The sequence below is a fragment of the Mesoplodon mirus genome (genome assembly GCF_964341445.2).
Source record: "Mesoplodon mirus genome assembly, chromosome: 3".
Classification (NCBI taxonomy): Eukaryota; Metazoa; Chordata; class Mammalia; order Artiodactyla; family Ziphiidae; genus Mesoplodon; species Mesoplodon mirus.
In genome coordinates, this window is record NC_138978.1 from 44,809,848 (window position 1) to 44,825,206 (window position 15,359).

Here is a 15,359-nt window from a genome sequence, read left to right on the forward strand (position 1 = left end):
GGATGGGTATATTTTCCAGGGAGAGAAGTCATTCCAAATGGAATGAAACTACAGGAACAAAGGCATGGGGTAGAAGAGCCATGTAGGAGAATAGAGTGGCATGTTTAGAGCAGTGTATATAAAAGGGAATATCCCAGAGAAGCCAGGAAGCTTAAGCGAAGGTCGGATTATAAGGAGGCTTGAACGCCATACTACATAGTTGGATTTGATTTAAGCATTGAGGATCATGAAGGTTTTTCAGGTAAAAAGTAACAGAACATAGATTGAATCATATGAAATTGACAGTATTTGACTGCTTTTGACCTGTGAAAACAATTTCATGTGTTCAACCTAATATAAAACATAGTTAACATTTTTGAGTACTTAACCGTATGCCATATACCCTGTAATACATGCCTTACATTCATTATCTCATTTAATCTTCACAACCCTAGGCATTATTGCTGTCCGCATTTTAAGTATGATGACACTTGAGAGCATCTTTGGACTTAATCAAGATCCTAGTCAAAGCCGTTGGTTTTGCGATTTTAACCTACCATTTCCAGTTCTGTATTGGAGGAACATTATACAAACCTGGCTCTTCATTTGTGGAAGATTTTAAGATCTCCTTCAAAAGCTTGATTTCCCTTTAGCCAGAATTCTTTGTTTTTTTGTTTGTTTGTTTTTTTAGGGTTTTTTGTTTGTTTGTTTGTTTGTTTGTTTTTTGTGGTACACGGGCCTCTCACTGTTGTGGCCTCTCCCTTTGCGGAGCACAGAGCTCCGGACGTGCAGGCTCAGCAGCCATGGCTCACGGGCCTAGCCGCTCCACGGCATGTGGGATCTTCCTGGACCGGGGCACGAACCCATGTCCCCTGCATCGGCAGGTGAACTCTCAACCACTGCGCCACCAGGGAAGCCCTAGCCAGCATACTTATACTGGAATGTCAGTTGAAAATCTGAGTTAGCCTTACCAAAAATTTTGTTTGCTAATTGAAAACTATTTATATATAGACCCTGACATATTAGAGCTGGCATCCAGTTTCATTTCTCTTTACTCAAGAAGATTCTGGCCCAAAGAGAAGTGATTTGCCCAAAGTCATAGAATTATTAGCGGTAGAGATGGAACTGACTTTGAGACCTCCTGGCTCCTCTCTGTTCCCTTGTGATTTAAAATGGATCTTACTTTCAAGAACACACATTGAACACCTCCTGTGTATAAGAGCCATTGTTCTAGGAATGTTCTTCAGTAATACCCTTATACATGGACACATGTAAAATTTCATGTTAGGTGGATGGCACAGTTTGGCTATATACTGATACCAAGTAAAAGATACAGGGGAAAAATTCTGTCCTTTACCTAACTGTGTCTTGTAATTGGCACACATAGTTTGTGTGGTCTTACTTGATAATAAATTTTAACAGTGAAGGATTCCATTGAAATTACTGTTCCACGCCCTTGTGGGGTTTGTTTCCCTGTACCCCAAGCTACCCATATGCTGATAGACAATAAAGAACAAATTTCAAGCAGTAGCTTGTATATTATCTGAGTTGTGAAATCTTTAAAATGACAAGAATTTCAAAATTCTTGAATAAGGTGGAAGTTTTAATAATATACATAACATATATGACCCACACAGTTTACATTCCTAGGGTTTTTGAAGGCTAGCAAAACCTTCTGCAAGCATTCTCATTTTATTGACAGTGTAAAAAAAATTAAATGTGATGATTATTTGATTATCCCATGATCCATTTTATGGATAATAAAGTAGGCAAGGTAAGTATTGAATAACAAAATCAGTAAGTACCAGTTTGGGGTAAAATTGGAATTCTTTTTTATATTTTTCTTGAAACCGTCCACAGAACCATACGTTACATGTAACATAGTTTGTAAAGTTCTGATGTGGGTTTTAAAACTGTGATTTTAGTTATTCACTCTTCTCAGTAAGGGAGAAAACTGAATAGTGAGGTCAATAACAATAACCCTTTTAAAAGAACTTAAGTGTAATTTCTGTAATTACCTAGGATTAATGGTGTCTTGATAAAATAAAAGTTATGTATTTGTGAATAATTTCAGAATAGGACCAGGGCTTTTCCAGGCACTGAAATTTCACAGGAGCCCAGCATCTTTATGGTTACCACATAATATCATAGAGGAAGGTTAGCATGAAATAGGTATTTGTAGCCTACAAGGCTTTGGGGGTTATAATATTACAACTTCTGTTCAAAAATCTTACGTTAAAAAAAATACTCATCCTCGTTAAAGATGTGATCCTTTTCAAGGTGGTATTTTGAACTTGAAGCTGCTGTTGCTAAGGTGTTGCTAAGGGAAATCAGCTACTCAGCACTAATGTGTAACTTTACTCTTCTGCCTAAAAGTAGTTAAATCATTCCCCCAGCTTCATAGTCAGAGAGGGAAAGGACTAAAAAGGGTCAAGTGGAGAGCTGCCTTTTTCTGACAGTTATATAGCATGCCTCTCTTGTTTTTCACATTTTTTTCCTTCACCTTTTGTAGAGAGAGGAAGCGACCTTCCTAGACATACGAGGGTTGAAAAGGCAAACTAGGCTACTGAGGAGGGCAAGGCTTATAATGAATGTAGACTGTGCCTGACTAAGGCAGAAGGAAGTGCCTGACCACTGAGAGAAATGCTTCTGCTGATGACCAACCTCAGAAAAGGTCTTTTTACAATATCCCAGCAAACAGTAAGGGTGACTTGAAAAAGAAAATTATGTATTAATGAATGAGTACCAAATCATTGTGCCCTAAGCATTTGGTTCAAAAGTTCTAAAATATTTGGAATCAATTATTTATGTTCTCTTATTGTGTGCGCATTATGTTCAAGGTACTGATATTCTACATGCTGGGGATATAAGGCAAATAACATACAATTTCTACCCTGCAAGCTCACAGTACAGTGTGAGAATAACAAAGAACTATAATTCATTGAGTACAATCTGTAATAGAATTGTTTGAAAATTGTGGAAGTTCAGAATTATGCTTATGAATTTTTGATAATAAAATTTGGAAAATATTTGGAAAGTTTAATGTCTTGGGGTTTTAATAGATGATTCCATCTGAAGATCAGGCACTCTTACCTTTACTTTCAGAGATGTAGGAGGGAATAGCACACACACAGAATAATAGCAGACAAAAGTGTGACCCTTGTAATTTTCACAGGACCAGGATTCTATCATCACCTGGTGGCAAAATACTAAAATTACAGGTGTATGTTAGGTGGATGTTTTTTTCTTTTTCTTTTTTTAAAATTATTGTTATTGTTTTAAATGTCAGCAGATGGCAACAGCATTACTCTGGATGTTAGTTTCTGATTACAGACTAACAGAGAATAAGATTTAAGTTTTTTAGATCTACACTTTTCTATATAAGGTAGAATTTATAGTGAAAAGAGTGTGGACTGAGGTTAAACATATATAAGTTTGAAACCTAAATTTGCCTCTTACTAGCTGTGTGATCTTGAACAAATCACTTAAATTCTCTAATCTTTAGTTTTCTTATTGGGAATCTCAGAGTTGCGAGATTAAATGAGATTTATAGGCAAAGCATCTAATGCAATGTTTGACACATAGTGGATGCTCAATAAATGCTAATTCTTGTTCTTTTCATAAAAGTACTTACTGTATAAGAGGTCCTCTTTCCCACAGTCATCATATCATAATATTCCTCTATTTACAACTTTTAAAAATGGAATAGGTTGGGATAGATTCAGAGGAGACCTCAGAGGGCGTCTAGCTAGAAGGAGCTGGCTGCCAGTATCTCCTTCCTGCCCTCCTCCCCAACATTTGTTCCTGTATGAAATACCCTCCACTGTCCAAAACAAATCCTATCATTCTTTAAGCCTAGCTTCAGTTCCAGCTTCTCTTATGAAGCCTTCCCCATCACTCAGGTGGTATTGACTCAGCATTGACTGCCTGTCAGTATTTCATTTTGATACTATTCTCTTTATGTTCTTCCTCATACTATTAGGATTTATGCATAAAAATGAAGCTCCTTTCCTAGCCAGCCAGATTGTAAGCTCCTTGGTGAGCACTGTGACTTTTATTTCTTTTTATTCTTCATGTTAAGATTTTAGCACTGAACTTTGCACACAGGACTAAGTAAATGTTTATCTGCAGCAGATATTTTTCATTAGAACAGGAACAGACCTTTTAGCCTTTCTTAGTTATTATTGTCTTTTTATGCTCTAATCGTTTAGAGAGGCTTTGAATTGTATTTTCTTCAACAAGATTGACTTATCTTGTAGCCAGGTACTAATTCATACAGTTTTTCCCTATTTTCCACATTAATAATAATAGCTACCATTTAGAGTGCTGCCTCCACCAAGCCTATATCTACTTAATTCTGGCAACAAACCTTAAGAGAAGTATTATTGTGCCCATTTTACAGATGGGGAAACTGAAGATTAAGGAGCCTAGCATATCATTTCCCCCTTGAGAAGGTGTTCAGCAACCCCTAGTTGAATCAAAACAAATAGGCCTTGGGATAGTATTTGAGGTGATGAGGGCAACTATTAATCTTCATTCATTCCCTATGACTGGAATGCTGCCTGGAGCCATGCTCTGTTTTATAAAGGGTGGAGGACAAAGAAGTTAAATGAATCAGTGTTTGCTGAGCAGATACACTATGTAAGGAGTTTTGCCAGTTTTGGAAGAGGAAGTAGGGGATAAGGCTGGGGACTTAATCCTGCCTTCTAAGATTTTGTGCTTTGTAGTTTTAATTCTTTGTTTCTCTCTCACTTTGTTTGTTTTGAGAAAAGTCAAACACACCTTCCATCTTCCCTCTGCTTTCTCTTCTAGTCTGTGCCCATCTTTCTCATTTATTCAACACATATTTACTAAGCATACTCTTCTGTGGTATGAGGAGGGGATATCTTATTTTTAGATGAGTCAAACAACTTTCTAGAAGAATTCTTAGTTATAACAATTGTCACTTGCATGAGATTGTGCATGTCAAATGCCTAGTACAGTGTTTGATGTACAGTAGACTCCTAGTAAAAAAGCAGTTTTTATTCACACTGTAACTCCTACTATTTTTCTTTCTTCTTGTCCTCCCTCTCCTCTCCTCCCCTTTACCTCTACCTTTCCTTCTTCCTTCTACTCCTCCTCTTCCTCCTTCTTCCACAAGTTACCTTCCTTGTCTTTTACAGTACATCTGTTTATTTGTAGTTACAGAATTATAAATGAGTCCAGAGTTTTAAAAGGCCCTACACTGAATTATTTTCAATACTGTATTAATCTCGTTAAACACTGCATCCTTTAGTGGTATGAGTAGCTACTCCATATTTCATTTATTCAGTGGCCTTTGATTTGTGAAAATTTATATCTATACTAAGAAGTTTTTTTGTTTCTTTCTTTGTTTTTAATTTTATTTATTTTATTTTTAGTAAAGCTCATCTGAACTGAAATGAAAAGGCCTCAAATCCCTTAATATAGAGATCTTCAGAAATTTCTGTGTGTTTGCACATTGACCCTGCTGAGTTTTCTTAAGCTATGATGAAGAATATATCAGTGAAAAGTCCAGACAGGGACTCCCTTAAATTAGATTTCTTTGATAAATGTGTACTTACCATTTTTTAGAATTTTGTAAGTAAGGTAGTTTTCCTGTCCTTTAAATTTTCTTTCCCAGAAAGACACCCTAGTGCTTTAAGCATGCGAGCAAAGGCACATTTGAAAAATCATGCATTGATTCTGGAAAGAAGCCTCTGCTTTCTGCTGCTCTTCTAGCATAGGCTTAGGAGTATGGAAAGAAAACAGATCAAGTGTGGATCTACCCTTAAGTTAGTTTACCTGCCTAGGTGAACTCTTGGTCATATAAGTTGACTATACATCCATTTGTCATATTTCTCCACACAGTAGCGCTCTTCTAGCCCTTTCCCACAATCCATAGTAGACAAAACTACTTAGGAAAGAGAAAGGTGTGACACAGTCAGGTCACGTACCTCTAATAGCACATCAACAGTGAATTCCTGATCCTACTGACAGACGCCATGGCAGTCTGGCACATCGTTCTTTCCTCTGTGGTATGTTTGCATTTTCTTACAACATTTGATTTAATGTTTCTGCAGGAAAAAAAAAAAAGACAAAACCAACACCACAATTCATCAAAGGAAAATCAGGCTTTAAATTTTATCAGAAGCTCTTAAATATAGTATACCATTGTCTGGGCATACTGATTGTATTTTCCCTAAAAGAAGAAATGCCAGCAGCTCAGGTTTATTTTTCAAGGGAAGAGAGAGAGGATAAAAAGAAATTGAACCACAGGAAAATGTCAGGTCATAGTCACTGATGACGCTATTTAAATGGTGTGCAATAATCACATTAGGGCAGAGCACATGGAATTCCCGATTTCTGCATGACAGTGAAGAAGGGCCAGCAATTATCTGTGTGTGTGTGTGGATATGTGAGTGTCTGCTCACTCTACCTTCCCACCCCATTTTGATAATTCAATTGAGGGGCAAGAAGAGGTAATCCAGACACCCGGAACAGGAGGAAAAGGTCTGCAGCTGTGCTCGGAGGGACTGGTGTGAAGAGAGAGGCTCAGTCTGACTTGGAGTTTTGTGCTATTGCATGTGAATGCTCTGGAACTGCTCTAATCGACTGAAAATGAGCCGGCTACGGTCATATGGAACAGGTCTGTTTAGCCACATCGCTGGGTAGCATGGCAGATGGTAGACCGTCAATGGGTGGTATTGATTGGCTGGATTTGCCTTAGGGTAACAAGACGATGGGTCCTTAAAAACCCGCTTCATCTTATTTCCCTTTGTGCAGCTACGTACAGTTGTGGTTTCTCTTCTCACTCCCCCAGTCCCCAATATCTCCTTTTTTCCCTTTACAAATCAAAAGCCTTCCTTGGTAACCAAAATAGAGAGGTTACCTTGAGATAAGCACTCTTTAAATTATCACCAAGGCAAGAAAACTCGAGAATATTTTATTTACTAGGCTGATTACATTTTAATGTTTGAAGAAAGTGACATTTTAAAATTAGTGTTTAAGACATATGGTGAGTGTACAAATTAGCTTATTTCATACAACCAGCATTTGATGAGAGCAACTCCTCCTTCTCACTCCCCAGTTAAAAATTGTCACTTGAAACTTAATATATTTGAGGAGGTTAAATGGTATTAAGTGATGCAGACTTGACTTAAAGATGAAGGAGACAGTCACTGTTGTATATGGCTAAATGTTGCCGGATGGGCTGGAAAAATACTAGTATCGACATCCGTGTTTGCAAGAGGATGTGGAAGTTTCAGGGCTTTAATTTTGTCCAGCCAAGAAAACAAAATCCCAGGTATCTGTGTATGTTGGTTTCTCTTTTAGATACGAGGGAACACAGAATGGTGCATGCATACTCTGTGAGTAGTAAAAGCCTCCTTAAAAACAGGTCATATAATGATATGAGTGATGAGGTTTATTTTTGTCCAGGTGGTTCTTTATCCCTTTAACATCATCCCTTCATCACTTGGGGCTTTCAACTTGAGACATTCTATTCATTCCTAGCAGAGGAGCAGATTAATTGGAATAGAATTGTACAAAGGAGACGCCAAGTTAACTGTACAGACAAAATTGTACACAACAGAAATGTTCCACTTTGAGGTAGATCTTAGGGAAAAAGAACAGCACTGGGGAAGTATATATCATTAGTTTGCTGTTGTGGTTGTTTATAATTGTGTTTTAAAAAGAGGTGCTCAGGGCTTTTTTGTTTGTTTGTCTTTTTCAGTGTCTTTACTTTTAAGCTTTTGGTTATTTCGTATCATGAAAGTTCACATCAAATATTACTATGAAGAAAAGTTACACCCTTAAACTCTTGCCTCCATCTTGTGTGTGCTTCATTCATATGCCTACTTCTGAATTGGGTGTTTATCACACTTGTCAATATTTCTCTCCTTTTACTAAAAGAAAATATCTCCATGAAGTTTTTGGTTTTCCCCCTTGCTCTGCGTTGATTGGATTTTCCTTTTTCATCCTTTGCTGAATGAAACAAAGCTTGTTTGTGTTTCATTCTTCACAGTTCTTATTAGAATTGATGATGGTGTTTTGTTTTGTTTCCTCACTGTAAGTCAGGAGAGGGAATTTTATTTATTTATTTTGACAAGATACAGAGAGAGATACAAGACAGATGCCTGTTAGGATGCTGGCGTTTCTCATGTCACACCCTACACCCAAAAGCTGTTCCAAGGGGGAAAAAAAAAAAGTCTTTTAAGATGGTTCATTTGAATCTGTGCACTCTACCCACCTGGTGGTTATACAGTGAACTGTTACTTTAAAGAGTAGTTGAAACACCAGCCATGTTTGGGGCAGGCTGCTCTTGCAAAGAGAGCAGTACATATAACAGGCGTCTACTGTGTGTGAGATAAGGGGAAAATTCAGCTCACTGACTAGAGGTTTTAATGTGCGAACTCTAGGGAAATAATATATTGACTGTTCCGTGGCACGCAAGAAAATTGAAGAACCCTTTGCAGACGGAGTGATTTGCAAAGGATTCTATCTGTTTCTCTTAAAACAAAATCTGTGGCAAGATGTTTGAAATCAGCAGGACGCTTAATGCTGCTTTGTTAAATAATGAGGTAATATTTTGTCACTTTTTTCTGGGCAGCATCTGTTTCCCTCCCCCTTCATTTTTTTCCTGTGTTTATGAAGGATTCTCTTTCTTTCTTTCTTTCTTTCTTTCTCTCTTTCTTTCTTTCTTTTTCTTCTCATTGAAGTCAAGGAAATAGAATTCATGCTTCCATTTGTGTTCCTTCCTTTTGGTGCTTTTGGAGAATTTGGTTGTCTTTTTTTATTTGCAGTTTCAGCCGGCTGCTGTTTCCTAGCCCATTGTGCCACGTAAGGCTTCTCCACTGCGCGGAGTAGGTAGTTATTAACGCTGAATTGGCTTCTGGTACAGTCCATCTGGACTCTGTGTGGGAAAGCTGGCTGCCGGCGACTGATGCTGAGATATCTGCAACCTTTGGGATGTGTGCATGGTGGCGAGGGGCTGACTGATATGAGATTACTTCTTTTAAGGGAAATTGTTATTAATGAGTCAAGAAACTGCTCATTTATGGTAAGAAGGATACAGCGGCACTGGCAGCCCCACAGCTCTGGGATATCATTTTTAGGTTGCCTTAGCTGCTTGAGTGAGACAAGTTTCTTTCTGTGGTGGTGGAGGATTGTGGCGGAAAAAAAAAATATCATGCATGACTGGGAGACTCGCCTGCCTGATTCTTGAGATAATATGTTAAGAATCTGTTGCTTTACAAATGTCACACCACTGATGTAGCGGTCAGCCCCTCACTCTGAAAGATGAATGGTACTACTGGAAACGCAATAATAAGGTTGACTTTTCCCAACAATAGGATTCTGCCTTTGTCTTTAGAGAAAAGGCCTCTGAGGACATTTGTTTGAGGATTCCGTTGAAAGGCTTTAGAGTGGAGGTTTTTGGAAAAGTGATCAATATACAAACTGCACGGATTTTTAGCCTAGCAAAACCAGCTAATTGTTTATACTGTAATATACAGTTACTATTTTGGAAAACTGGCCAGAATATCTTTTGATATACCTAATGTTAATTTATGGCTCACTAAGTGTGCTGAGATTAGTATGGATGGAAGAAAGGGGTTTTAAGAAACTCCGACTTTTAAAACCTCCAGAGAAATACACAGTAAATATTTTTGTTCCCAGGGAGCTGTTTTTATTTGTGTGTTAGTCAGCATTGTGTTCATGTTTACTTTTCACAGTATTTTGATATTGGTGAGATCGTACTCAGAGTTTCTGTTGTTGATTTGGGGCACCTGTACCTGCCCTGTGTACGTATGTTGAGCTCTTTTAGAGCACTTAACCTGTGAATTTGTCCTTCATGCACAGTTCAAGGGATACTGTAGTACTATTAAGACTTGTAGGACTCTTTATACATTTGTTCAAGAAATTATTTTAAAAGTTTACTTAATTCAGTAGTGTTCCACTTGATGGGATCATAGTTTTAACATTTCTACTTTTCTATTTCACGTACTTTCATTTCTAATAGCTGAATTTATTTATATTCAAGTCTAATAGCTCATGTTGTATACCCAACAGATACTGTTTTATGGTGTATCTGTATTTTTAAAGTGTGTATATATATATGTATATTTGTATGTGTGTTCATGAAATAGTAGCTTGGAGAAAATAGCTTTAATTTTCTAATGTAAAGGTTGTTTTCTTTTATACTAATTTTTCATAGACCCATTTATTCTTGGACTTTGAAGTCTAGAGCATAGCATGATTTTCGGCCTATACTTCCACTTGGTCCAATCCCATCCCACTGTCAACTCCAGCCAAAGATGAAAAATTATGTCTTTAGTAATATTTGTTACCTCTGTGTATTTATTGAGGAACAAATTGACTAAATTATGAATTAAATAAATCGTGATAAATTAGCCTTTGGGGTAAAAGTAAAACATAAACTCCTCAGATGAGCCACTTTAAAACCCAAACTAGAACAAAAAACTATACTACTGAAGGCTTGGTAGCATAGAGGTTGTGAAATGTATAAAATGGGCAGACAAACTGTATACATCACCACACACTTGCTAAATGTCTCTTTGCAAGTCTTTTAAGAGGCTAAAGAAAAAAGACATCCTTTGAAGGAGAGAAGCAAAATCACGTGTTCAGTTAAGCAAGATGAGCACCCTGTACCGGTTATGAAATGAGGCTGTTGTCAAAAGTGTGTTTTACCTTTCTCTGAAGCAGTAGAGAAAGCCAAGAGAGAATGTATTTTAGTGGATTTTTAAAAATTCAGATCATGCTCCTATCCAAGTTGAGAAATAAATTCATTTAAATAAATCATTCATCATTCTCTGTTTTGAAAAGCTCAGGCAGAAGGCAGAAAGGTAGAGGCTGACAGCTGCCCCCCTTCTCCCCCCCAGCTTTTTTTCTTTTTTGTTTATTAGGAAGTCATTTTCTGAAGCAAACTTGTATGAACCAAGTTAACAGAGCAAGCCTGATCTCAAACTTGCTTTCTTTTGAAACGCTGGCCATATTAGCTGCAGAAGGAGCATTACTCACTAAAAATCAGCAATATTGGGGAACAATAAAGTTAAAATGTAGATATATTGGCACGTTAAAGTGCTTTTGTTGTATCTTTAAGCCCAGAGGCAGGTCATTAAATATGCATTTTGCTAGAAAGCAACTGTCGAAAAAGATAAGGTGGTTGAAAACATTCTATAAGGGAAAAGCGCTCAGTCAGAGGGGTGGGGTGATATAGCCCTCAGGACAGGGGAAAGAGAGAACACTCCCACTGTTAAGGTTTGCAAGCCGCCAGTGACCTGCAGTTGTTACAGTACTTTTGAGCTGGGAGGAAGGAAAAGGTAAATATACAAGTATGGCTGTGTTGCTTCAGCCTGGCCTTAATTACCAGACACAAGAAGCAGTTCAGAAATCTGGTCTCTGTTGTTGTAGAGGTCACCAAATCATTAACATCGTCAATCTGGCAGTAGCTAATTTAAATAGCACCTGATGTTGCAACGCCTCCCTTCCTTTCCCCAGCCAATCAGATCCTGGCTTCAGCTGACAGATGGTCCCATAAATGGATGTAAAAAGGGGAAGCTTCGAGCCAATTTCAGCAAGGCTCTGTTCAGTTGTTCTTATCTACATCCTAGAATCAGGGGTTTCAGCTCACTGCTCCTTTTCTTTCTTTTTTTTTTCTTTCTCTCCCCCCACCCCCCCAAAATAATTGATTTACTTTACAGTCATCCACACTGTGTTTTGTGGATCTTTAAAAATATATAACAATAGTAGTCATTTTAAAAATATATTCTGAAATCTTTGCAAATTTTAACAGAAGAGTCGAAGCTCTGCGAGACCCAATATTTGCCAATAAGAATGGTTATGGTAGGTATGACTAGATTTATAATCTGTTGTTTGTGCCGCTGGAGGGGAGAAAAGCATATCCACCTTGACCAGTCTTATGCTTGCACAAGACTTCAGTTCTCTGCTGCTGTTTGGTTCCTACATTTACTATCTCTTTTGTGTAGAGAGTGCGGGTAGGTCCTTTTATTGAAAAGCAGTTGGGAAATAGATTGTCATTTTTAACAGGTCATTGTCAATTTTCCCTTCAACATAAAGGTGGGGGTGGGGAAGGGGAGGTGGGCTGAAATAATTGCTGGTTTGTTGAAATAGGTTATATTACCTGAGACCATAATGGCAAAAGAAGGATTTTCTTTTTGTAAGGGAGAGGGGGTTTGTCTATGTGCCTCCTCGGTTTTGTGAGGCTCGAGGTGGCTGCTGCGGGCTTAGGAATCTCTCCATTTCCGTGCTGGAAATTTAAACCTTGAGAGGCAGCTCCTGAATACTGAACGTTGACATGGGCAGTTGTGTTTCGGGGGGCTGCGCATTCAAAACGGCAAAGAGAGTGATTTATTTGGGCTTCAGTAAATGCTGCATCTTGTATTTCAAAGAGTTTCCTGTCATGACCTCATAAAAAAGAGGAGGCGGCTTGTATGTGTAGCGGTGCCTGGCGTGTTGAGTTGTTGCTTCCTTCTCTGGGCAGCAGCTCTGTAAGAAGGAATGTCAGCTTTTACATAACGTTCCTTTCCGCTTTTGACACACTGTGTGAGGGTCCATCTTCTTCTGATCACAGATGGAGTGGAATGGCTTGAAGATGGTAAGTGAAAAGAGGAAGACAGCTTGGAGATTCCAGCCGTGTGTGTGTGTGTGTGTGTGTGTGTGTGTTCGTGCGCGCGCATAAGGATGGTGGACTGTGCATCGTAAATCACTGTGCAGATCGTTTGTGTGTGTATGTGTGTGTTTATTAGTGTCTCTCTTTTCTGAAAACCAGAATCCATCTCCAAGTATAATGGCACTGCACGCACACAAGGCACACACACTGCCTCTTTTATCGAACACACATTTTAGCCAAGCAAGGTTGGTGTCTTTTTTGACAATCACAGTGTCACCATCGCTGTTGGCTGGCGTGTCCACCGCCTCTGTGAGCTTTCAACAGAATTGCACGACTGTTAAAGTTAAAGGCACATTTCTTTTTTCAGTCTCCTACTCGGAGTGATGGGGAAGGCTGGGAATGAGGGGTGGAGGAGGTGAGGTTCAGTACCAGCAGATGAAATTGTGGAACAGGACTTTTGGATGTAGAAGGGGAGGTAGAAAACCTTTCTGCCAAAGTAGTAAATCTATTTTTAGCATCATCTTTTTCTGAAAAAAAAAAAAAGAAGCAGGGAAACTCCTTGAGTGCCGCTCCTGTTGCCTGATGTTGACCCTGAAGATATGGCACAAAATGGCACGATCAGATGCCACGAGTGCCCACTTTGACTTTGAATTTCACTAGGAATAGCTTTCACAGGGTTTCAAAGCTTGGTATGGGGGGAGGCTGTAAATTCATATCCATCTCACTTATTTTTTGCTAGAAAAGCCTGGGGAGGACTTTTCGCTCTGCATAGATGTTATAACAAAGCTGTGGTCTTTTTCCCATTCTTAGCAGATTGCCTTTGTCTGGCTGCTTGTTTTGATGGGTGTAAAACAAATAAGATTAGACCGAGCAGCCCAACTGAAAGCGATAGCTGGGAGGAAAACCCAATGAAAGGTTGCCGGGGAAACGAACAGAGGAAAAGCCGGGTAGGGAGCAGGTGGCTATCATGAGAACACACTGCAAACAGTGTAAAAAAGGCGGGGGGGTGGGGGGGGGGACAGGACCTTGATTATCTTTGCTGTTCTTTGTGGCCGGCCCAACTTTAATTATTCTTTATAAATAGGTGTTAATTACATTTCTAACTCTGGTTTACAGTGATTTTTAGAAATCTATTTTTAAGCATCTGTTCTGTCTCCCCTGTTGTGTGTGGTTTTTTTTTTTTTTTTTTTTTTTGGTTTAAAAAACAGAGAGAGAAGGAGAGGGGGAAGGGAGGTAGGGAATCTTGCTTTTTTCTCTCTCTCTCCCTCTCTCTCTTTCCCCCTTTTCCCTGCTGTGAAATTGTGCTGCAAAAAATCGCAAGGAATCCTGTGAGGCCGTTTGAAAAAAATGTAAATTATATTGAATGAAGTTGACGGAAGCATAATAGTGAACTCCCACAGCTGATACGTTCTGCAAATGATTTCTTAGAAATTTCCAGCAAATATCCATAGGAGAAATGTAGGTAGAATACATTTACCCTAAGTAATGATCTTGTGCTAGGTGGTATTGGTGTTTTTCCTAAATCAGATATTGATACTACAGTTCCGGGGAGTTCATTGTATCTCTCATTTTATACCCCGAGTAGAAATTACTTTTTAAAATAATAAATGAAAAGCTCTATTCTAGTCTTCTGCTTCGCCTCCCTCTCCATGCCTCCAGCCACAAGATCCATCAGGCTGCACCCTTGCAACCACTGCCTTCCATTCAGCATTTGGTCCTGGTCTTGGCATAAACTGAGTGAAAAGCTGATTTTTTTTCCAGCGTCTCTGAACGTCTGGGACCCATGCGGGCACTGGGTGACAGGCATCTCTTGCTTTTTCTCTCTCAAAGTGTGCTTTACTAGTAGTCTCTTTTTCTCATGATGGTGGGTGCCAGAAGGACTGAAAGGTATATTACTTAGGTGAATAGAAGGTAGCATAGAAACAACTGAAACGATGATCTATTACTGTTTCTTCTGGACAGACAAATTAAGTACGTGATAATTTTAAGCCCCATAATGAGAGATTAAAAGACACTGAAATATGCTAAAAGGTTAGGAAATATAATTGGCTTTATTGAAAGTACTCTTAATTTTTACTCTCTCCATTGCAAATCTCTGCACCCCTCCCATTCTTTCTTCCTTGCAGATGCTTCTTTTTGTTTTGTCTTCTTATTGGGGGATTTTTTAAATTTGTTTTGACTGTTGAGGTATAAAAAAAAACATTTTTTGTCATACACTTGAACCTCTTACTCTCATATCTTGAGTGTGTAAACATATGTTGTTATTAAAAATAGAACCGTTTTCTGATTATCTCAAATTTATTTCTTTCTGAGAATTTTTCTGCATATTTTAGTTAAGGGGAAAATAATTTCTGTAGGAACTGTCACCTTGGCTTGTGTTGTAGAAAAGACACGTGGTTCTACTGCTGACCTTTCTCGCTTCTTTGTCTTAAAAATATTAATACCTACTACCTGCATGTGGAGGTGTGTCTTTACGGAAGCAAAAGGCTGAGTGTGCATTTATTAAGAAATGAAAATCTGATTGGAAATATTTCTGCAAAAAACACCTGACTACATCACAGTTTTAATGATCAGAATATTCTTGTATCTCATTGAAATATAATAGTTAAATCATTTAATATTTAAAACTTTGAATGAACATAGGTGGAGAAATAGCTGAAAAATTTCTTTGAAAATCATTGATTTATAGGACAATTTTAATATCCCGTTTAAAAAAACTAACAAGCAACTT

The 15,359-nt window shown here is 38.4% G+C and overlaps 1 protein-coding gene across 4 annotated transcripts in view; it reads left to right on the forward strand.

Annotated features, from left to right (window-relative positions):
- The window catches only part of ELAVL4 (ELAV like RNA binding protein 4), a 152,495-nt gene that overhangs the window by 56,322 nt on the left and 80,814 nt on the right, over positions 1–15,359 (forward strand). For 3 of the 4 annotated variants that reach the window (XM_082613075.1, XM_082613077.1, XM_082613078.1), the window contains exon 1: positions 12,518–12,613. The exons of the other annotated variant lie outside the window; for it this stretch is intronic. In XM_082613075.1, the coding sequence (XP_082469201.1) occupies positions 12,590–12,613 (24 nt within the window). In that variant the 5' untranslated portion in view covers positions 12,518–12,589. Of the gene's footprint in view, positions 1–12,517; positions 12,614–15,359 lie in introns of those variants that run through there. 4 annotated transcript variants of the gene reach the window in all.